The 23,544-nt window shown below is 35.3% G+C and overlaps 1 protein-coding gene and 1 long non-coding RNA gene across 2 annotated transcripts in view; one reads left to right on the top strand and one right to left on the bottom strand.

The window, feature by feature from the left end:
- Nucleotides 1-21,484, bottom strand: part of Crp (transcription factor cropped) — a 130,959-nt gene extending 109,475 nt beyond the window's left edge. Inside the window, exons 1-2 of the mRNA XM_083109663.1 lie at nucleotides 19,986-21,484; nucleotides 3,884-4,208 (exon numbers count right to left, since the gene is read on the bottom strand). Coding sequence (XP_082965789.1) covers nucleotides 3,884-4,208; nucleotides 19,986-20,068 — 408 coding nt within the window. The 5' untranslated portion in view covers nucleotides 20,069-21,484. The remainder of the gene's footprint in view (nucleotides 1-3,883; nucleotides 4,209-19,985) is intronic.
- On the top strand, nucleotides 9,083-11,878 carry LOC145977555 (uncharacterized). The gene is made up of 3 exons (XR_014440550.1): nucleotides 9,083-9,591; nucleotides 9,973-10,091; nucleotides 11,207-11,878. It is a non-coding gene; the product is annotated as an uncharacterized LOC145977555 (long non-coding RNA).
- Nucleotides 21,485-23,544: the final 2,060 nt, after the last annotated feature.

Genomic DNA, 23,544 nt, shown 5'->3' on the forward strand with positions numbered 1-23,544 from the left:
TTCTTTTTTTTTTAAGAAAAATTTTGATCTCAATTTTTTAAGCAAATTTGTGGGCATATATGTGTGTCAAAAAACGCGGTTCTCATATGATTGATTTAATATTATTTGCGTTGTAAAATACTAACGCCACACTGAGAAAAATCGTTTGATTATACCAACAAGACGTATATGATTGAAGGCATTTTGGTTAAATCAAACAAGAATTTCTAGTTATCATGATAAGACTTGATTTTTTATAACTAGAACGTTTAATAGATTTTACTATAAGGATCTGGTTAATATTTTCTGGTTGAATCTATAAAATATCTTGTTACATTAACTTCTTTGCTTGCCGTTAGGCGGCGAGCCACTCTTAACTTAACTCGTATTCAATATTTGCCATGAAATGTATATAAAGAACTAGTATTAACATTAAATCCAAGGTATATTTTTTTTCTCTTACGAGCAGTAGTGCCAGAAAGAGGGCGCTAGCTCTCTGATTGTGTGTGTTTGAGCTGCATCCTCTTCTTGCACCACTGTTTTATCAGTTTAATTTCTAACAAACTGAATTTAAAATAATTTATTCAATAATCTGGATTGAATTTATCCAATAATCTTGTTGGAATTCAGAATATTAAACAGACTTTTGAAATTAGATGGAAAAAATTTTAGACGACTTGGTGCTGGTGAGTTTAGTATTATTAACCAGAAAATTTGGTAAATTTAACAGGAAGAAATTAATCAGAATCATCTGGTAATTCCTACAAGAATTCTGGTTCGTCCATTTTCCAACAGACATACTGGTTGAATCTACCAGAATTCTAATTAATGCAACCAGATTTTTTTCTCAGTGCACGGTTCGTTCTCACGCTCGACCTTACTTTAGAGATTTCACAAGACTATAGGAATGAGCTCGCAGGTAAAGATTTACGAAGGTCCGGTATTCATATCCAACAGCGCTGATCATCCTGATTTTCACTTTTATTTATCTTTTTCTCGAAGAAATAATTTCGTATTTTATATTATTTTTTATAATTTTATATTTTATATTGTTATATTTATATAAACTCTCATATTAATATATATTAATATGATATGTACTATTACTGTATTATATAAATATTAATATAATATATACTATTACTATATATTAATATAAACTCTCACATAATTGTCTCATAATTCTTAGTTGCAAAAACAACATAGGAATTATGACAAAATATATTATTCAATATAATAAATAAGTGTATAAATAGAATGAAAAAAATAATGCGTATGTGTTATAATACAAAAACACCTCATTTGTATTTTGGAAAATTCAAATTACCTTTATCTTAAACTTTATCTTTCAGTCGTCATGATAATGTTGTTTCGCGTTTAAAAATTCAATAATTCATTCAAACTATTCGCATCAGCTGATATTTGACTACAATGACGTCAATGTCTCGACAGTGTAAAAACTAAACGGACGCTGTCACACATTTAATAAATTAAAGTCCCTGCGTGACTAGCCTAAACCGATTGTATGAGAGTTTAGTCTTACGATGGGACCGGATACCGACTTTCACATGCTAAAATTAGCCGAAGCTGGAGAACATGCGGCGATTCATAAAAGCCGCCGACAACGGCTTGCGTAATCGTGATGTCCAAACAAAAAAAAAAAAAGAGATTGAGTTTTATTGACGAATTCACCTTGTCAAAGAGAGGTAGGCCATCGTTTCCGGTCCACGTGTCTGTCTGACCCGGCCCGATGCGTGTTGGCTCTAATGTAATAAAACTCTTCCGATCGGATGGTACCGAAACGCCATTCCGAAGCGCGATGTATGCATTTGTGCTCTTTAAATAACGGTTAAAAACGATTTTTAAATACGTACCAAGAGATTCCTTATTTGACGAAAATGTAAAGAAATTTTTTATTTTTCAGCACTATGTACGTGCAAAATTAAGCAAAGAATAAAATATGACTCGGTTATGTATTTAACGAGCGCCATTGCATGCCAGCGATATTTTTTTAATTGTATAGTCGAATAAGAGTGATCAATATTATTTTATGCTCGCTAATAGATATCGAGTAAAAGGCCCTTATATTAAAAAAATCATAAAAATATTTTGCAAGACAAAAAATCATGCGGTGTTGATCCCATACATTCGGATTTTCACGGCATTATTATTTCGTTATCATCGTTACTTTTCTTGTATGGTCTTGTATAAAATCTAATACTGCTAAATCAAATCGTAAGTAATTAATCCTTAAATGCATGATATTACTATTTTACTAGTTGGAAATAAATTCGTTAAATTATTTTATTTCCAACATTGTATTTTATTATTGCTCGAAGATAGATGAGATATAATAATATCTAATTAAATGCATTTAAAAATTAATCACAATAGAAAAAAAAACTCTACTGTAAAAAAGTAATAAATAATTTTATCGAATGTCTTCGATAATTGAAGTTACGAATTCATCCAAGGAATATTGAGATATAATCTTTTGTGAAAAACACAATGTTATTCCTAACAACTTCACTTGGACCAGACTATTGAATGTTCATATACTCGCACAACGTCCCAACGATCCGAAATCATCACATATCGATTGAGTGCGTCGTAAGAGTTCTCAAATCTCAAATGTTATTCGAAAGGGCAGTCAAAATCGCAAAGTGGTACTACATATGCGTGACACCATTTTTGCGATCCTATGGTAAATATCGCAAAAAAAAGATTTTCAGTTTTATACATTAGTGTGTGCGGCATAAAAGAAATTTTATATACGCGCGCCACATTTTACATATGGAATGAAATGAGAATTTCCCAAAATCAGATGCATTTAAAAAAAAGATGCCTTGTGATAATGAAACACTTCTTGCACAATAGAAGCAATCATGCCTTAAGAGTCGAATTATTTTCATGCAACAATTTTTATCTAGACTATTTACGCGGTCTTTCGACACAATTAAATTTATGTTTTTTTTCTTTATGCTTTGAGATTCTAATAGAAACATTTAAAGAGAAAAATTTTTTTGATGATAAAAATTAAAACATTTGTAGAATTTCGTTTTTTTTATATTTAATCAAATATCTTCTTTTTTCAAGAAGCATGCAAGTAATTATGCATTCCTTGTTATTTTCTTCTAATGTATCCATGAAAAGCACGAGGCGATGAATGAACGATCGTTATTATTCAAGCTCGATCGCTTCTTCCTCCAGCACAGGCAAAATTTATTGGAGGAAGTGTTTCTTCAATTCTTTTTTTTACAGTGATTCATATTGAATGAGCAAGCGACTCAAACTACGAGAATGACGATGACGATGACACTTTTCACATGGATACAATTCTCATTTCAACCAAAGATTTATTATACGATGCCAAGTATGCCGCGCACATTTTTATATCGGCACACTCGACTTTTCGTACGAAATTAACATATAATAATATAAATATTTTTGCGTATTTTCAACCCTGAACCAGAGTCGTGGAGTGTAAATATTGATTTTTCTCATAATTAAAATAATGTAAGTTTGATTGATGTAAAATACATTAAGAAGTTTTTATATCATATATTTATAAAAAATCAATTCGCAGACTTTCTTCATTATGTATGTGATATACATATATATCTATAATATATGATAGTAATCACATAAAGAAACTAATTTTATATTTAATTTATAAGATTGTATTTAATATAATTTTTAATACATTTGATATTCTTTATATTTATTTTTATCTATATGCATTAATGTTCTTTATATTTCTTTTTATCTATATACGTTAATTTTCTATATTTTTAATATTTCACTGTAGAAAATTAATCAACATTCCACGATTCAACAAGGAAACATGCTCGAAATTCACACGACTCCGGTCAGAGGTTAATATAAAGCCACACGAGAGACTTACCTTAGACAGCTTCTCGCCCTCGTGATGCGGCAGCAGCGTTCTAAGCGACTGGAATCCGGCGTTGATGCTCTGCATACGACGTCGCTCGTTGCTGTTGGCGATTTCTCGCCGTATTCGCTTCTCCTGCTCCATGTGGCTGCGCGGCGTGACACGGCCGACGTTGCTGATACTGTTGCCGTTGCTCAAAGCAGCGCTATGATTATTAATCCGTCGGCCAATTCCGACGTTAGTTTTAGATTGCGGTGGTTGCTGCTCTTGCGTATCAGCGACTTCGGCGACCGTCACACTCGTGGTCACCGAGCCGTCGTCCACCGTCTCGACGCTCCTGCAAATAAATAAATAATAAAGCATATAAGTATGGAATTCTTCTTCACATGCATCGAAATTTTTAACGATGCTTGAATGATAAACCACGAAATAAAATCTTATTCGATGATCATTTCTCATGAATAATACGATGATGATCTTATTGATATTGCTAAAGAATATAAATCTAAGAAGTGTAATGTGTAATTAAGTTTAAAGTTATTTTATTTTGATTAATATCATAAATATAAATATATTACATTTTTTGCTTAGAATTATATGTATTAAATTTTCTTAAATTGTGCCAAATAATTCCCAAGTATCTTAGACTTCATCTTCACATATAATTACACGAAATGATGATGCTTAAGTCTTTAAATTTGCGATCCTTGAATCTTGGATCTTTGCGCATTTAAATGTCAATTTATTTTAATGGCCTCACATAGCCAGCTGTGTGTATTCTTCATCTCGTTATTAAGGAAAAAAAGAGACATTTCCGTTGAGCGATAAACGTTCGCGGTCAAAGTATTTCAGTACAAATATCAAAGAGATAGAACCACGAAATCGAAGTGACGCGAGCGAGAGAGAACATTAACACATGCGTCTGTTCGTTTGACACACATGACGCGTAATACCTCGCTGAGTTTTCTGCTGCTGAGTTGGAATCGTACGTCTCGTATCGTAGCGTAAAGGCTTTTAAGAAAATTGAAAGCAAGGTGACTCTCCTTTCTTTCTCCCTTCCTTTTGTTTTCATTTCACCGAACACGTGCGGTTTGTTTACGACGACGGATTTGTAGATAGTTGAATTAAATTTTTTTTTATAAAATTTATATATATTTATAATTTTATAAAAAAATTAATCATATATATATGTTGTGCGTATATATTTATTTTCTTGATGTTCAATCGCGATAATATTTAATTTTTCAAAATTATGCGAAAAATTATACATTACAAATTATGCTCAGAATAGCATGAATAGACTAATATATATATATAATCTTATAAATTTTAACGATTACATATAAAATAATACACAATTATATTATTATATAAATATACATAATTTTATTAATTTTTCATCATTAAATCTTGCTACGTTTTAATAGACACTTCTATCTCTAATTTCATGTTTATAGCGCATGCTGCGCGTAACATGCTTTCATAGGTCGTCACGCAAATAATGGAGGCATAATAACGCACATACGCTATCGAGAGATCGCGAATGGGTCTCATCATAATGTAAAGGTCAGCTGTAAGCACGCTATAACGTGGTGTAAACATCAATTTTAGTTAAAGAGAGAGTATAAAATATTTAGCGGTATCAACATTAAGAGATTCTTTTCATATTTACTGCACTAAAGATAATCACGATTATAGATAAAAGTAATAAATGTACACAAAGTTAGATATACAAATATTTTAAAAGAGTTTATACTAAAAATATTATAATGCAAATTATAATTTTTGATAGCACAAAAAATTATATAATCAATTTCGTCAACTTTAAAAAGTAAATTAATTAATTAATTAATTAATGAAGAATATTATTAAATTTGTTAAATTTAATAATATTCTTCAAAAGCAAGTTCTTTAATTTTACTGATATTTGCTGATAATATCGAAATAAATAATTTTGTGAAACTATTTTTATCTAAAATTTAAAAAAGAGCTTAGCGAAACTGACTATTAATACCTGCGAATATTGTTATATCCATATATTTTCTTCATCTTGTTCAATCTAAAAGTCATTTTCATATTAAAGTTGATATAAAAAATTTATTTCTTAAGTTTATCGATATTATGCACTTATTTTTGATTACATAATTAAGTTCACTTCGGTGAACTTATAAACAAGTTAGCGAAGTCTTTAATAATGCAATGCTCATTTCGTAATATTGTAGATAAGTTGTAGGTAAAGTTGATAAAAGAGGAAATAGCAAACAGTTGAGAAAATTATATGTTAACGAGTGACAGTAAGGAAAGCAATAGGGAAGAGAGTTAAGAGAAGGGGAAAGATCGAGATGGCGGATATACTATAAGGATGACTCAGCAAGGAGAACCGTGACCTTGCTCCTTGCTCCGAAATGTCACATGTCGATAATGCGAACGAATGTGAAAGCTGTTCTCTAAAAATTATTATACGTATTATTTTTATATATATTTATAAAATATAAGTTTCTGTGTCTTATTTTATTTTAAATAAAAATGTTCTATAAAAATACTAGAACTTATTAAAATTTGAGTATCTTGAATGTGAATTAAATTTAAATAAGATTAATTCGGATCGATAAAAATATATATAATTGTAGATGAATAAAATCAATAATATAATATTAAAATAATAAAATAGCTTGAAAAAGCTATATATTTTCGATACAGTTTAATAATCTTCAACATAAGAATACTATTGTTAAGAAATAATACTATTTATAAGAATAATATTGCTCATAAAATGTTAGTAATGTTAGCTGTATTAACAAAGAACTATAAGAGTACGTAAAAATACTAAAAATATCTTTAAATTTCACAATGCTTTATCGACCACTTGTCACATGTCCAATAATTTTCTTTGACTGAAATACTAACAGTTACTCATTCAAAGATGTCACTCAAATACCGCGTAAGTACGACCAATTGTACAAAGGCATAATCGTACATCATGCGCGATGCAATAACCCATGTCACGATCATCTATCAAAGATTTCACAATGGTTGAAGTATGTTGTAATATTGCATTATTCGCATTCTAACTCTCCTCCTACCTAACTTATCGCCATATCTTAAAAAGCGAAAAATTTTTCTCATTGTTGCAATACGTCGTTAATTTGTGAATTAAACCGTATAGAATGTTGATGACGCGATCAGACATTTTATAACTGATGAAGTCACCCATCTACACATTTCATATTAATTTCAACATTATATCGTCTCTCGTCATCACAGCTGTTTTACACAATAGTAGTCGAATTCAATACAGCCATTCTAACATCAAAATAAATCGCATTCCATTATAGTTTTGTTAGATTTGACACAAGCGTCTTTTCTCGCGGTATAAACGCGAATCAATTGTTCGGAGTAACACACACGAGGATTGAATCAGGCCGCGGCATTCATCGACGATCATTCATAACGGCACGTGGAGGTCCACGGAACCAGAAATCCACGTGGCGTACTCTCATCGAGTGGTTATATTAGATCAGCTGGTACGCCGGCGGCTTGCTGGCTGGATGGTTGACTGTCGTGACGTCAGCTCGTTCGTTCGCCGGATACCCGCAGAGCGCTCGCTCGGCCAGATCAGTTGCGGCGAAGTAGGTCGACGAAGTGGATAGAACTGCCTTCCTTTTCACCCTGAAATCCTGCTACTCGTACGAAAAAGAATTTGCACGTGCTATAGATTACTCTATAGCGTTTAATATATTTTCTTCAATTATTACTTCGCTTCTTGTATTGTTATTTTGTGATAATCAGTCTGACGATAATTGTTTATATATTTGTCTTAATCAAACACATTTATTATAGATTAACAAATAAAAATTAATTGTTAATTTTTATTTTTATCTCCTAATTTTCAGTATTTATAGGTTTCGAATACCGCTGTGGTAACTACAGTTGTGATTAAGCACGTGCTATCGGTTTGTGCCGCAACCATGATAACCAGTAGTCGAACCCGCAAGAGATAATTTCTTACAAGGTTATATGATACGCTACATATGCCAACGAATTATTTTCGATAAAAAAAGAATTCAAAAAAAGCACTTATACAAATCATACGCGCGTATGTACACTTTAGAAGAATATTAAGTAGCCAGACAAAATCTTTAAAAATCAATAGTAATTCTTTTTTTTCTCTAATTGTATAACGCTTCACATTATCTGAGAAATCCTGCTATAAAAAAAAATTAATCCAGAAAATATGACTATTGTACTTTAAAATGCATTTCGAACAAATCATTTTTATTTTTTAATATCTCTCTATGTATTATAATAAAAATTATATTTTCTTGAAATTGAAATACGGCAAAAGAAGCTATTTGAGTCTAATTTCTTTTAATATTAGATTATAAACGAAATAGATTTTAAATAGTTTTTTCGCTATTATATTTCAATCAAAAGAAAATATAATTTTTATTCGAAAATCAATCGACCATATGGCACCAGGAGGCAATCCACGTATCATGTTCTACTACATTATATCTGTCGGCGATTATCTGCCAACAAATGAATAGACTTTAGAGGACGATCGCTGGGCAGCGCGATTAGTTCTAATTATAACCTCATACGTTTTAATATCAACATCGACGATAAAAATGAAGAATGTAAAGAGGAAAAAAATGAGAAAAATAATAAAAAGTATCCACGCATCGAGTCGCTTAGAGCTTTTTATCCAGGCAGACGAATTTGCGGATATTTGCTCATAGGTAGAAAAGAGAGCGTCTTGGTGAGAGATGCACACGAACACAACGGCGCACGCGCGCGCTAGTATTGGTTGTGTATGCATATGTGTATGTGTGTGCGTGTGTGTGTTATGCATTGGTGTACGCAGCTGTGTGTCCGTCCGCTCTCGGTCGACTCGCTCGCGTGAGTCACCAACAGCTGATGGCTGGCGCCACTCAGCTGGTTGTTACCGGTGCCTTCGCACGAGCGTCGCTATCTGCAGCCGCCTATCAGCTGCGGCTGACTAGGAAACACGCTCGGAAAGTATGTATATGTCTCGGAAAAAGCGTGGCGAAAAAGTAATCTCTCTGTGATACGCGCGTTTCAGACCCTACACGATTCTAAATTCTCCAGATAGTCGTCTGGACGACAAACATTCGCTGCTGCTCATAACGAAAATAGAACGACGTCTCTCGTTGCGATCTAAATTTATTTTCGTTGATGCGTTTGTATAAATATTAATGTTATATAATATTAATATTATTTGTGCCGAAATATATGATAATCGCATTCGAGTTATCGCGGTTTTGCGGAGAATCATCCATAATTTTATGTGGAATATGCAAATATACAGCGTCATATACATATTGAAAATTCCAGTGACGTATTTTGCATAATTTATAAGAGGAGGACTGAATAGTCAACTAGAAAATAAGAAGGGGAGGGAGGTGCATTGAGCATTCCGTAACAGTGACACACGCAGATATTGCAGAATAGACGACCTTCCATTTGCATATTCTACGAGAGCGATTCTAAGAACATTGCATAACGCGGCTCTACTGCATTTTACGATTTCTCCTTTTTTCCTTGTAACGGCTACAAAAATAACTGTCGGCTGGCGTCAGTCAGCTGCCTGTTACTAACGTTTCTGCACCATATCTGCGGCGGTCTATCAGCTGCGAATGACTAACGGAGGAACGCAGCGCGAAAACGGAGATAAAGATGAGGCGGATTGCTCATAAACAGTAAACGACCTTGTGATAGTTTCATTTATAACGTTTCATTGAAGCTTTTGCAAGTATTTAGACTTTACGTTCATTTTACACGATTTTACTTAACATTAGCATAACATATCGCATGTTAACAAACGATATTCTATACTCTTTATACGTGTAATTTTCGCAATAAATTTAAATATAATTATATAAATGTAAATTATAAAAATATGCGTTGTAATGTTGAAGTAAGTAAAATGTTTCTATAAATTTTTTATCTTTATTTTACCTAAGAAATCGTAGTATATCTGATTTTAATCCATCAATTATTTTTACGTGAAATATACGTTATATAATATAGGAAAGGAAACAAGTTGCAATTATTATCCGAATATTTTCTTCCCTCTACAGATTCATCTCGGACTAACTTGTTTTCTGACCTAACCCAAAGCCAGATCTGCTGGCAGTAAAAATTCCAGTGAGTCACCCTATATAGAAGCTCAAGGCCAAGCTCGTCCGGTACAGCTGAAGTAATACACGTCTCTTCCCGATTGGTTAATGCGTATCAGTGTGCGTGTGGGTTTACGTTAGGGTCTCCGGAACACCCTCTTTGTGCCTATCCACTCTAACAGCTATTCCCGGAACTCGTTTCTAACAGCTAAAACCCATCGCCCGTCGTGCAGGCCCATCTTTCCTTTTCTTTCCCTTTTTAGTTCCAAAGTATCGTGTTAGTTGACGAATGTCAGGCGATTTCTTAGTTAAAGTAACATAGCTTGGTAAACTTTTATTTCAAAATTTAGAAAAAGATTATCATATAAATTTGTACATATATTTGTAGAAAATATTTAATATATGCTAAAATTTAAAAAAGTTAAATGCTTTTCAAATATAAATTATAAGATTTATTTATTATATATTTCATATAAGTTTTTTATATAAATATTTAATCTTTTTATAAAAATTCTTTATAAAATGCTTTTTATAAAAAGGCTAATTTACTATACAAAAAGCCTGCAAAATATATATTATTATTGTTATATCTTTTATTTAAATTCTCTTTCTCTTCTTTTTATAATAAATAAAGTAAAATAAATATAAAGATAAGATAAATATGACAAAAATTGCGAAACTTCTCATCAAGGAAAGTAAAATTTGAATTATGTAGTTTGAAGAAAAAACCGAGAAGGCAAGAAGCAAATAGCTTGCGACATTTAGAAGGGAATTTTTGTGTGAAGGAAACTGTCGTCGGCAGATGTTAACGGGATCAGGGTTAGAAATAGGTAACAATAGGTTTCTCTCTTCCCCGAATTTCTGGCTATAACGTTTGCTACTCTATGCTATTTAGCTGAATAAAAATATATAGCTGCCGTGCGTAATATTAAAACTAAAAATTTTTGATTATGAAAAATAAAGAAATGCTTTGTTTGATAGAATGAATTTAATTTTATATCTTTGTTATAAAAATAAAATAAATTACACTTATATTTGCTAAAAAACGCGGAACAAAGTAAAACAATAATATTCGACTTGTAATTTTGAAAATTTAATAGAACAGTATTTCATAGTATGAAGAAAATATATACTTAATACTTTAATCGTGTCTCGCAAATACGAAAAAAATTTCATGAAACCAAGTGTGTTCCAGCACAATTCGAGACGTACGGTCGGAAACCCTACGGACGTCTGAGCTCTCCCGGCTTCCACGATCCGTCTCGACCATCGGAATAAATCGCCAATAACAGCCAATAACGATCGGCCGACTATTGTTGGCTCACGTCGCGCGATCTCTCGAGACGCCAGTTGCATCTGCGGCTTCCGAGGCGCACGATATCAAGTTACACGCACATGAGGACAAAATAAGAGAAGAGATGCACGCACGCAGATGTCTTTGGCAGTAACGGCAGCGACGACGGAACGACGATGCCGCGCTGTTACTATGTAGTACGGGATGAAATGAAGAACGAGAATTGGTATGAGATTGGGAACGGCTAAGGCATATATTTAGCAGTGTGACGTAAGACGCAGCCCAACGGGCGCCACGTCGCGAATCGTCTCTACGTGGCCTTTTCCCTACCTTCTCTCATCCTCTTGTCGCTTCATCGTCTTTTCTTCCTCTTCGTTCCGACTGAATTTACGCAAAACATCGGGACAAAAATCGATAGAAATTTATTCGGATATCTGTCCAACCTTCCATCTAAAGATTTTTCTGCTTTAACCTATTCTTTTAACTATTTAAATATTTTATAAACCTTTGAATAATTTTAATCGACTTTTTTCGTATGTAGCGTGAATTATAAATATACTTATAAATTTTATATTTGCATATTTATATCTTGATATATAATATGAATTAAATATTCAAAATTGAAAAATTATACATTTTATATATACTGATATATAAATAATACTATATCTTATGATGATATAATATTAATAGAGAGTTGATTATCTAGATATAAAGACATGTTACATATTTTATCAAAAAAACTAAGTTTAAATATTCTAATATTATTTTTCTCACAGACATTTAAATGACGTCAAGAATTATTCGATTTGCTGTCTGTTATCGATTTAACAAATCATTGCGTTTATTTAAGAAGCGTTCTCATATATCGCCTCGTTAGTTGACAGGTGTTTTAGTCGCGCATAATAATCAAAAGAATTCTGTTCGTATTTGATGACACGCGCGCGTGTGTAAATATATATTATACTCTTAATCATCTAGGAGGGGAACACCTGCGATATGAAACAATTGACAATTTATAGATGACAATTGGAATGCGTGCCCTTCCGTGCGTAAAATGACGTGGTCGACCAGCTGTCGGGCTCAGTTCGAACGAGGCAGCGAACCGAGTCGCGGATGACAGGCCAGTAGTTTGTATACTACGTCAGATTGAAAGAACGCGCATAAAGAATTGCGTTCTTTATACCCTAACTATCTGACGTGCGATATGAAACGCTGCGTCCTCAATCGCGCGTCAGCAATCGTTCAAAAGAAAACGCCCGTTAAATCTTGAACCATGACATGTCGCGCTCGTGAATCGTACATCACGAATATTTTTACGAGTCCATTCTAATTGTGCTTATCGATCGTAACCGATGCTAGACACACATAAAAATGTGCAAATTTGTCTAGAGAGAAAAAAATACATAGAGTGATTTAATTTTTTATGTGGCATTTCTATTCTTGTGATTATCATCAAAAAATGACGTAGAGTTAAACTGATGAAGAATAACTGGAATTTTATTTTATTTTTTTCTTCTTTTTTTTTATTAAATGTTTTTAAAAATGTTATATATTTTAGATATATTTTAAATTCAATCATATTCTAAAAAGTCCGGATTATATATTGCAGAAAGTCCTGACGAAAAATCTTTTCTAATGTATATACATTCAAAAGAATTTTTCACTCTTAATTGCATTTTCTATACCAAGCTTTAAAGAAGATCTAAAGAAGAACCATATAAAACAGGCAGGTATCCTTTTATTTCTTCTTCCTTTGTTGCTAATTCAAAACGTAGGTAATGGTTCACAAGAAAAAAATTTAAAACCTTGATCAATAGAAAAAAGCACTAAAAAATATTCAAAGCTAATATCACATTTTTTAACTTTTTTTATTGCTATACCGGTTCAACTTTAATTTTCGTCGCAATTTCGACAAGGCTAGTTCAGCGCTTTTTAATATGTATAAGATTTATAATATATAGTATTTTTTATTTACATATACAAAAAATTTTCTAAAAATATTTTCTTTTTGTTGTTATTTAATAAAATACAAAAGAATTGAAAGGGAAATGTGATATATTTGCAATTAAAATTTTTTTTATCGATATTCTCTAAAAAGTATAATTTTTCGCTGCAACAATCCTTTGTTGATGCAAAACATAAAGTACGTACACAACACACTAACATGGTATTAAAATAAGACCAACAGTGACGAAGAAAAGCATGAATACTTAAAGAAAGATGAAAGAGAGGTGTGAGACGGAGGCATTATTCCCATGTCTGAGATCGGTCCCTTCGCCTTTATCCGTATATGACAACCTTCACAAGCATACGATATTTGTGTAAGCGGCGTTTGCGGTGCGCGACGGATATGTGGAGCATAAGAGGTCAACAGAGAAACCATTGTTGTCTGCTGTCAGACTGCACAACTGAAAGGAGTTTCAAGATCATCTCCATAGTTTAGTCACTTATTCTCTAGGGAAAATGGAACATTGTGCGCCATAAAAATTAGATTAACGTCTTTGTGTATACAAAATGCACCGAATGCTCTACATCGTGAGAATATTGGATTGGATATTTGTAATTTTAAAATATATCAAAATTCGTATTTAACTTTTTAAAGCTAATAAATTTTATGATTATACGCAAAATTTTAATATAATCGACGTTACGTGGAATATTTCTTGTAAATAGAAGATATATTTCATGTTTTTAATTAACTTGTTTTATATGAAATAATATAAATTAACGTATATATAAAGCACATAAAATCTCTCGATTGTTACGATTACGAAAAAAATATAACCTTGCAAACACGATTTATATAAAAAGTCGGAGCGTACAAGAAACATATACATTTTTCATTAAACAAATTACATCGTCACCAGTTTGAAGTTTCCGAGGGAAAATGGTAAATGGATATTTTCAGCTAGTCGGCAGCTGACTCCGTTCCAGTTAGGAACAACTTACACCTGGTACTCGACGCTCGTTCCTATGCAAAAATCGTACGTGCATTGTACGTTCTGCCGCTTACATCTTTACGGCCGTGGACGTTTTACGAAGAGCGAATTCCGCATTGAAGTAAAACGGCGCCGCGCGACCTAATCCGCCATTTCTGCGAAAGAGGAAGAACGCAATTCGCAACCGAGCCCCGAGCGACTGTTCCGGTCGCGATAACGGTTCGCGTCGCAGTTTATGCGCGGACGATTCTAGACACGCGGAATCAGGAGTCTCTCATTCATGCTCCCTATCTCGCACTCACACCCACGCGTTCCTCTGATCGCGCGAACGGAGACGAAGGAAGGGAGTGTGGGGTACGTAAGCGCGGCCATAAAGAGAGACAGAAATACCGACTCGTCGACGGCCATCCGGCTCGCAGACGGTCACGAAGCGGCCAGCCTTGCTAACCTCGAAAGCTGCCGACCCAACGACGGATGATCGCGTACGTTGCACCGGAAAAATTGCGTAGTCTCTCTTGGGTTAGGTCGCGCACGTTGCCCCGTCACCCGACTATTTGCTACGCCGATAATTACGATCTATCCAGGGATCGTAAATTACTCGCAGACGCGAACGTTGCATAAGACGTACGATGAAAAAATTAATAATTATTATTAATCGCAATAATACTGTAATATCCTTTGCGATAAAATAATGTAGGACAGAGCTCATTTGTGTAGTAACTACATTATGAAGTTCCACGTTACAGAGATAATATCATTAATTTATTATTAAACAGCACTATATAGTCTTTTTTATAACGTGTAAAATGCTGTGGGACACGGTTCGCTTGTGGGCTAGATTGTACGGTCATATTGAAGAAAAGATTAGAGATTAATTTATTATTAATTTAGAATTAATCATTAAAGAATAGTGTCGTATGAGCTACAGCGTTCTGTCTGTAATTTCGTATAAAATTTTGCAAATTGAAACTCGCACCTTTGTGTATGCATTGTAGAGAGGCCAGCTCTAGTTCTTAAAATAAAGAGCCGTATTGTCTATTTACATCTTTCGCGGTAGCTTTCTGTCCTCGTAAACTGAATGAGAAGCCCACTCTTATTAATTTTCCTTTATCGAGTATTAAAATAGCGACAGGAATAATAATATTATTGTATAGATCATTGCGGAGATGCCTTTGCTTCATAATATGGAATTATTGTGACTCTGCTAAATCTTAAAATAAAACGCTTGTTTGCTTATGTCTATCATCGCGATTCTACATATATTCGCAAAACCGAGAAATGAAACCGGGTATGTACCTTCTATTAATTAATAGTGATATCGCAGGTTATAGCGTGCACCGCCAATAAAGTATTCCCACACGTATACACATGCGAGTCATACTGCAAGTCATGTTCCAGATAAGTGCAGGTAAATAAAGACCCGTTTTGTCTACTTATGTCTATCACGGGGCACAACTCCTATCTATTACGGACGTTATACCGCAAGTAGTCGACCTATCATTCGCATTGTATTTGCATGAACGATAAAAACACAGTCCGGAAACTCGGGGATCGCCTTTATCACGACGAGTGGATGAATAGTGCATATTGCGAATGTTCAACCTAGTTAAGCTCGTCGGCAGGAAGTCACGGTGGATAATGAGATTGGAAAAAAATTATGCGACAGGTGTTAAGCCCATTCCTAAACGAAGCCGTTCAAACGTCTAGATTTCATTTCTAGTGAAACGACATGTCGCGACGTTTTTTCTGCGTGCGCGACGTTGTATGTTTTCATCAAGGTGCAATAATCGGTCAATGCAATGTTTAGATTCGTTTGTGGTAGCTGGAAATGGAGAGTAACGTAAGAATGTAGTTTTATAATTAGGGCCATCTTTTTATATGTACTTTGCTAATTTTTTACCTATTATTATATATCCTATCTTACATATTTATCATAAAATAATCTAATTATAATAATTTATATATATATAGTAACTTTATATCTCATACAATAATATCAGCGCGTAATGTTAACTCGTCAAGAGATCAATGACGTTTTCTGGAAGAAAACGCGTGTACGCATTCGTGAATTACGTGGTAGCGCGATGTAAACGTTATACGACATGCCCCATCATCGGGTACACGCGCACCCGAATGCAGAGGTTAACCCGGTGCAAGTAGGTGCATCGCGCGAAATATAACTCACTCATCGTATCTCACTCTCTCGGTTGCTCGCGCCTCTCTTCGTGCATTGCATGCGCTCTCGCAACGCGGAGGTATGTATACATCTCCGTCTGTGTGTATATATACTACTTAAAAAGCAATGTACGCGCGTGATATGGTGCTGCTACGTTGACCGTGGTCAGGATTGGCTCGATCCGAGCCATTTATTAAGCCGCGAGCTTGCGAAGGCAAACTAGAATGCGTACGCAAAAAATGCATCGAGGTGAGACGAGGTCGCTCTTCTCGTCTTGGAATACGGGATAAACAGTAAAAAGCTATATGCGTCGTTTTCGCGCGTATTTGCGCACACATGCAACGTGAAACAATCGATAAACGTTTAACGCTTCATCTCGAGATATATAACATCGCGCAACCATTTCGCATTGATAAATATTACTTAGACATTTGAAGCTCCTTTCTTTTATTTGAGCGATATAAGTTCACTTGTGTGTGAAGAGCATATTATATAATTATGATTATGCGAGAAATTATTATTGAATAGTATTGAATTGTTTGTTGTCATGATATTAAAAAAATATGTTAATAATATTATACAATTACAGATTATACAATTACAAATTATGTAATCCTGATAGTACACAATATTCGAAAAATAATAAAAAAATATATTTGATTATAAAAATATGAAATGCAAAAATTATACACGTTGTCGTATAAAAACGGAATTAAAAAAAGGATCATACTTCTATATCTAGTTATCTAGATATCTAATTTACAATATTTAGATATCTAATTTACAATTGTAATCGCCTCAATTATATGTTATAAGAAAAAATCAACGAACGTATTTGTGTAATATATATGAGAATATAATTTACATTTCTCTAAATTATTATATACATATTAAAAAATAAACTGAGAAATATATAGAGACAAAATAAATTATTTTATCAATACGACTCGTAAACTTGTCGCGATCGGTGATGCAAATTATATTAATTACGTAACGATAAACATTGATATGTTGATCGCATTTGTGCGATTAGCAGATAAGCACATATCTGACGTGATTTCGCGCGTTCCGCCTAACTTTGACGTCAAAGTTATGCATTCCAATGCGCAAAGGAAGTTTGGGAAATAGTACCTCCTCATAATGTCGTCACGCACGTAACACAATGAGAAAGTTGAAAATTTATTATCGTATAAGACATAATATAGATACTATAGAATAACATAGATGTGTTTAATGAATTATATTTAGATAGATAAAAAGAGTGTTTTTAGAAAAATGAGCCACCGTTTCTACTGTCACATCATGATTAGAAACATAGGAATGATATAATACAATATGATATAATGTGATATAATTACACACATGTGAGAAACGAAATTATTACTTCATTGGTACGTTGCGTACAATAATCATTTATTTACGCTTAATATCAATTGTAGTAATAATCCGATCGATAATAATAGCAGTGACATTTAATTTTATTATCATGGCGTACGCTGTTTCATATATTTTACACCATATATAATATTTAGTATACAGCGTTTACTTTGCATTTTTCAATTTTTTAAAATTATAATGATCTAGATGATGATGAGCGAATGATTTAATGTACGACTTATTAAATATTTTAACATATTCAGTATAAAACACTACGATATTATGTCTACGTTAATCAAGGATGCATCTATAGATATCAAAGTTTATTACGAAACATCAAGTAATATCTTATTTTTTATAAACATAGATTTAATTTAAATAAATAGAATAAGCATATTATGAATGAAGTAGCTTTTAAGATTTGGGAAGGATAGAGTGATCGAGAAACGAGCGAGCGAAATACAACGACGATGAGTATGTAAACAAGAAGTCGAGCCAGAGTGCGGCATGTTTGGAGTTATTTATAGAAACCGATTATTGTGCAACAAACGCGGCAGCTTTACGTAACGCGTGCGGCGGCATTATATATCTATATACATGTATATATATTATATATGTATACGATACATGTGTGTGTGTGTGTGTGTGTATACACGTATATGTATTCTGGCTCTGTCGGTCACTCGGCTGTACACAAAAGAATATACTTTCCTTGCACCTTCCTGCTCCTTTGTTCTACGATCGTTGTACTCTAACGTGAGACAAAAAACCATATGCCACACCGTACACTCAACGAAGACGTAAAAAATGACTCGACATACTTGGTTGAACTGACAATGTTGCGATGCTGGCTTCCCACACATTGGGTTTAAATAACTTTATATCTTTATAGTAATAAAGATTTTACGCGTAATCTTTTTATTAACAAACTCTCTCTGGAATCTCTGAGACTTATAACTGTTTATGTATTGATATATTATAACAACGTATTATAACATGATGGATAAAAAAATACAATGACAAAATGCTCGCGAATATTCGTGAAGAGATTTAAAAAATATAAATATAATTTTTACATAAATACTGAAAATTGTGAAAATTTATCCTTTGTTTAAAAATGTATTCTCTTTTATCGGTAAATCTACATAAAAAAGCTACAGAAAAGAATCCATTTTATTATCCAGCTCTTATCTAAATAATACTGTATCGCTTGGAAAACACCAAATATGATAAAAACTATTTAGTCGAAATAAGAGATAACGAGATCATATATATATATATAACTGAAATGTATATTCCAATCTGATAACGTTCCAACCGCAAAAACATATATACATATACCCCCTTTATTCAGTTCATTAAACAGCGCACGGAAATATGCGCGCAGTCCTTACAGAGATACAGAAAAAGGAGTACTTTTTCATGAAAAAGATTATACGATATGAAAATTACATGACGTAAGAGTGAAATGCGGATGTGCGGACACGAGAGCGCGCGGTAATGGAAGAAATGTCACACGCGCGCGCGAGAGAAAAGAGGCGTCCACCGCGTGTCGCAGCGAGCTCGCAAGCGCGCGCGCCATGCTTGTTGGGCGTGAACGCGTAGAGACGTAGACGTAGAGAGAAGCGCGGAGAAGATTCGCCAGAGTGTCGGTCCGGCGTGGCGCGACGCGGCGCTACGCGTCCCTGCGTTTCCAGCGGAAAACGGACTTTCGGGGAGCCGCGTCGTTTCCGCCGCGGCTCCCGTCACGAGCTCGCTCGCTCGCACGCACACATCGGCCAGTCGCCAGCGACGGACATCGGGCGCCGGCCGGCCGGCCGGCTTCAACAGCTGTGGCTCGCTCTCTCCCGCGGTCCAATGACGACAAAGACGACGACGCCCGACGATGCCACGACGGCAGCTACGTTTACGCTCCCGCAAACAGGTTGAGGCCGATAAGCGGCTCCGGCCACGACTCTCTTTCGAGAGAGCCAATAAACCTCGTCCCCCCGCTCGCGTTCTCGTTCCGATTGTAACAAGCGCGGGCCATATAATCGCGCCGTATCAACGCGGACAGAGTATATGTATATAGGTATGCGCGTGTATATATATACATCGATATATAGGCGGTACATGTACATCGTTATCGCGCATATATATATATATATTTTTTTTTTCGTAAAGAGAATTTGATGGAAAGACTCACCCGCACAGTTCAACCTCCGGCTGTTCAGTCGACTCGACGATTTCCTCGAGCAAAATCCGATCGTCACCACCAAACACTGACATATCTCGGTCCGCAGCACTGAGAGTCCCGCCGAGCGAATTTCACGTTCGCGACAGCCGTCGTAGCGGCTGCGGAGAGACGACGAGTCCCGCTGCTCTCGATATCTTTTCGTTATCGCTCTCACTTTTTCTCGCGCACTTATTCGCTCCTTTCTTCCTCGCCCGGCTATTCGTTCGTTCGTTTGTCGTTCGTTCGCTCGTTCGCTCGCCCGACCGACCACGCACTCCACCGGAACGGAGGAGGGGGACAAACAACGCACGTTTTATCAAATACTCCGTTCGCGATGTAATATATGTAGAAACGCGTTACTCGCCACTTTTTTCGGTACACGCCGTGTATCGCGACAGCCCCTTCTTTTCGTCAGCGGATGCCGGCGACGCGCACAAAGATTCGTCCACGAGACAGCCACACGCTCCGCGCGGCGCGCACACACAACGCCCGAACGCGTTTTGTAATGGCGATCTTTGGCGGGAAACAGCTGAGGGCCCCCACGACGCGCCGTGGATCACTCCGCCGCCCGGCGTCAGGAACGTCGCTACGTGATCGAAGCCCAGGGTGCTCTCCCTTCGCACTTTTTTTTCCTTCACTTTTCACTCGCCACCGATTTACACGCGCTCCCTTCCGGCAAAATGTCAACTGGCGAGAAGGATCGCCGGCAACACTCTGAAGTTACACTCGTATGAAAAATAGCACGCGCGACTCACGTCGCGCGGTACAGTCTCGTTAGGAAATATCGAGTCTCTCGTTCACTTGCTGGCAATTCTACGAGAGAATCTTCCTCGGAATCGTCAACCGACCCGATTAAGACGCGGAGAGGCGGAACGAGATCGTTCTGTTGTCGTACGCCGCTTGAATCATCGCGCGCGCGAGTACATTTCTACGCTCGCGTCTCACGCATCGACGACGAGCAGGCGCGACAAGTTCGGGACGACACGCAACTCACGTATGTTACCGACGCGTATGTGAAACGCGCGACGAATATCCGCGCCCGAAGCGTGTGCGATGCGACGACGCGTTCGCGATGAAATTCCCTGCGAGATAAGAACACTTGAAAGTCGTGGTCCTCGCCGGGCGCGCCCGCGTACAATCGAGGCGGCCTCGCACTCGCACTCGACTCGAGGGGGGAAACGCGCACTTCACTCTGCCCTGAACGGCGACTCGCTTCAGTCCTCTCTCCCTCCTTCCCGTCCCTACGTCAGCTCATCCTCTCGAATCGTCTCGCGATTCCGGCTCTCTCGGCGATCGGTATCGTCGCTATCTCGCACCACCGATTTCCGCAAACCGTCCGTGAAAGCGTCCGGTGCCAGACGGACGTCTATCGCGGGAAATATCCGGCGCCACAGCGTGGGACTACTTGCGCGTCGCGTAGGTTTACGCTAGAGGAATGACGCGGCCGCGCGGGAAACATCTGCCAGCTGGCTAAAGCCCCGCCCATAGAATACGCGAGACTACTCGCATCCCCGCCACTTTCCCTTCCCTCTCTCTCTCCCTCCTCGTCCGTCGTCGAGCGTAAACGTGTATACGTATGCGTACATACACGACCGATCATCTGTATGGCGCTACATGGTTGGCAAGCTCGCACACAGCCAACGTTCTCGCGTCGTTCGTCGCTCGTTCGGCGAAGTCACGCTGCCGTTTACGAGGCGCCGGACAACACGAAGGTAGACGACGATCGAGACCACCGGTCGTCGCGACGCGTCTTTGCATCATCTATACACCCACGCTTTATGGCGCGTTTCAGCATGCAAACTGTACTTTTATCTAATAGTATGATATCGCATGACGAACGCTGTTTATCGAATGGAACTTGGTATTTCGAACAAATCAATGAATCAGACTTTTTTTTAGTGCGCGTCCTTTACAATACTTGCGAATCAGCGCGACATCCTGTCGGGAGGGATTACAATTAACAATATTACGTCGATAACGAAATTGATCGTCCAAATGATATAAATCTGCATTACCAGCAAAAGATATTTACAGAAATGATGCCAATTGGTTTCTTATGCGTAATTTTGTAAAATTCCATGTATAATTTTACTTGGAAATCTCTCATTATTTAATTAATTTAAAAATATATCTAATTAATTAATTAAGAATATGCATGTGCAATATTCCTCTTTAGCACACAATCGTGAGTTTATAGAAAATAATATAGTTTTGCCATATATGTTTTATAAAATATGATATGGCATTACTCATATTATCGATAATGCTCTAATATTGAATTTTATTTTTCTTTATCAAAATAATATATATGAAGAGATAGAAACAATAAACGAAATTAAAAGATTACCTCGATTAATAAAATTTGCAGAATGTTTTCTTTTTTTAATCACATATGTGAGCGTGTATCACTAAAAAAGAAATGTAAATGTGATTTTTTTTTATTGAATGTTGCGATAAATTGAGTTATATATGAATTGCAAACTTTTATGACCTAAAGACTATTTTACTGTGAATAATTTGATAATAATCTAATAATAAAAAGTTTCACAATAGTTGTTACATTTCCTGGCAAATAGTCATTTTATTTTTTCTTAACCCTCTATAGCCTACATCATTATTTATAAACACGCGAAATATGGAATGTTGCACTTTCTCGTTTAATGCCACAATAAGAAAGACAACGAGTACAAATCTAGAAACTGATATGTAAATCACAATATGGTATAGAGGGATAAGATATAACTAATAAGTATTTATCTCTCTCTAAGCGTATCTTTTTGTTTGCTCTAGTATTGACAATAACCATAATGAAAAATTCTGCATTATTGAAAGGTCATATATGTTTTCGTGATAGTTTCCTATTACTTCATTTTAAAATATGCCATGTTTAAAATTACCAACGAACATTTAAGAAACAACATAAAATATTAAGATTTTGTTACAAATTTTTTAAGTAAATTATAATTTAAGCATAAAATTATATGGTATGTGCTTTAAAACGTAAGTAGTATTGCTTTTTTGTACTTATGATTGTGTGTGATTCTTATTTGATAAAAATATATATATATATTTTTTACAATTATGGAAAAAGAATTGGATATTAAATAATCTTTTTGTCAAATCCAATTAAATCCTATGTTTTACTTAGAATGAAAGCAAATTTAATTAATGTAAGCGATAAGTTTCTCTATCCAGTTTTATATACATATTAATGTTATCGATAAAATCTTCAATGAATCAAATAAATTAAAATTAAAGTTTAAATATAACTCTTAATTCCTTTAAAAATATGTTGTATATATATATGTTTAGCAAATCAAATAATGAGCAAATCGCTGCACGATTCGAGTTATGTTGCATACTACACATTACTATTTGATTTTACAGCTCTTAGTAAAAAATTCAATTGTGATCAAGGATCAATATTTTTCAGACGAAATTTAACACACGAATATAGTTGAGAATATACAGGTTTCACTCTTTCACTTTGCATGAATAACATGTTATTAGAATTCTGTAATAATTTGTG

Source organism: Camponotus vicinus, unplaced genomic scaffold (genome assembly GCF_025532165.1).
Source record: "Camponotus vicinus isolate PSW18456_S1 unplaced genomic scaffold, iyCamVici1.0 SCAF_9, whole genome shotgun sequence".
Classification (NCBI taxonomy): Eukaryota; Metazoa; Arthropoda; class Insecta; order Hymenoptera; family Formicidae; genus Camponotus; species Camponotus vicinus.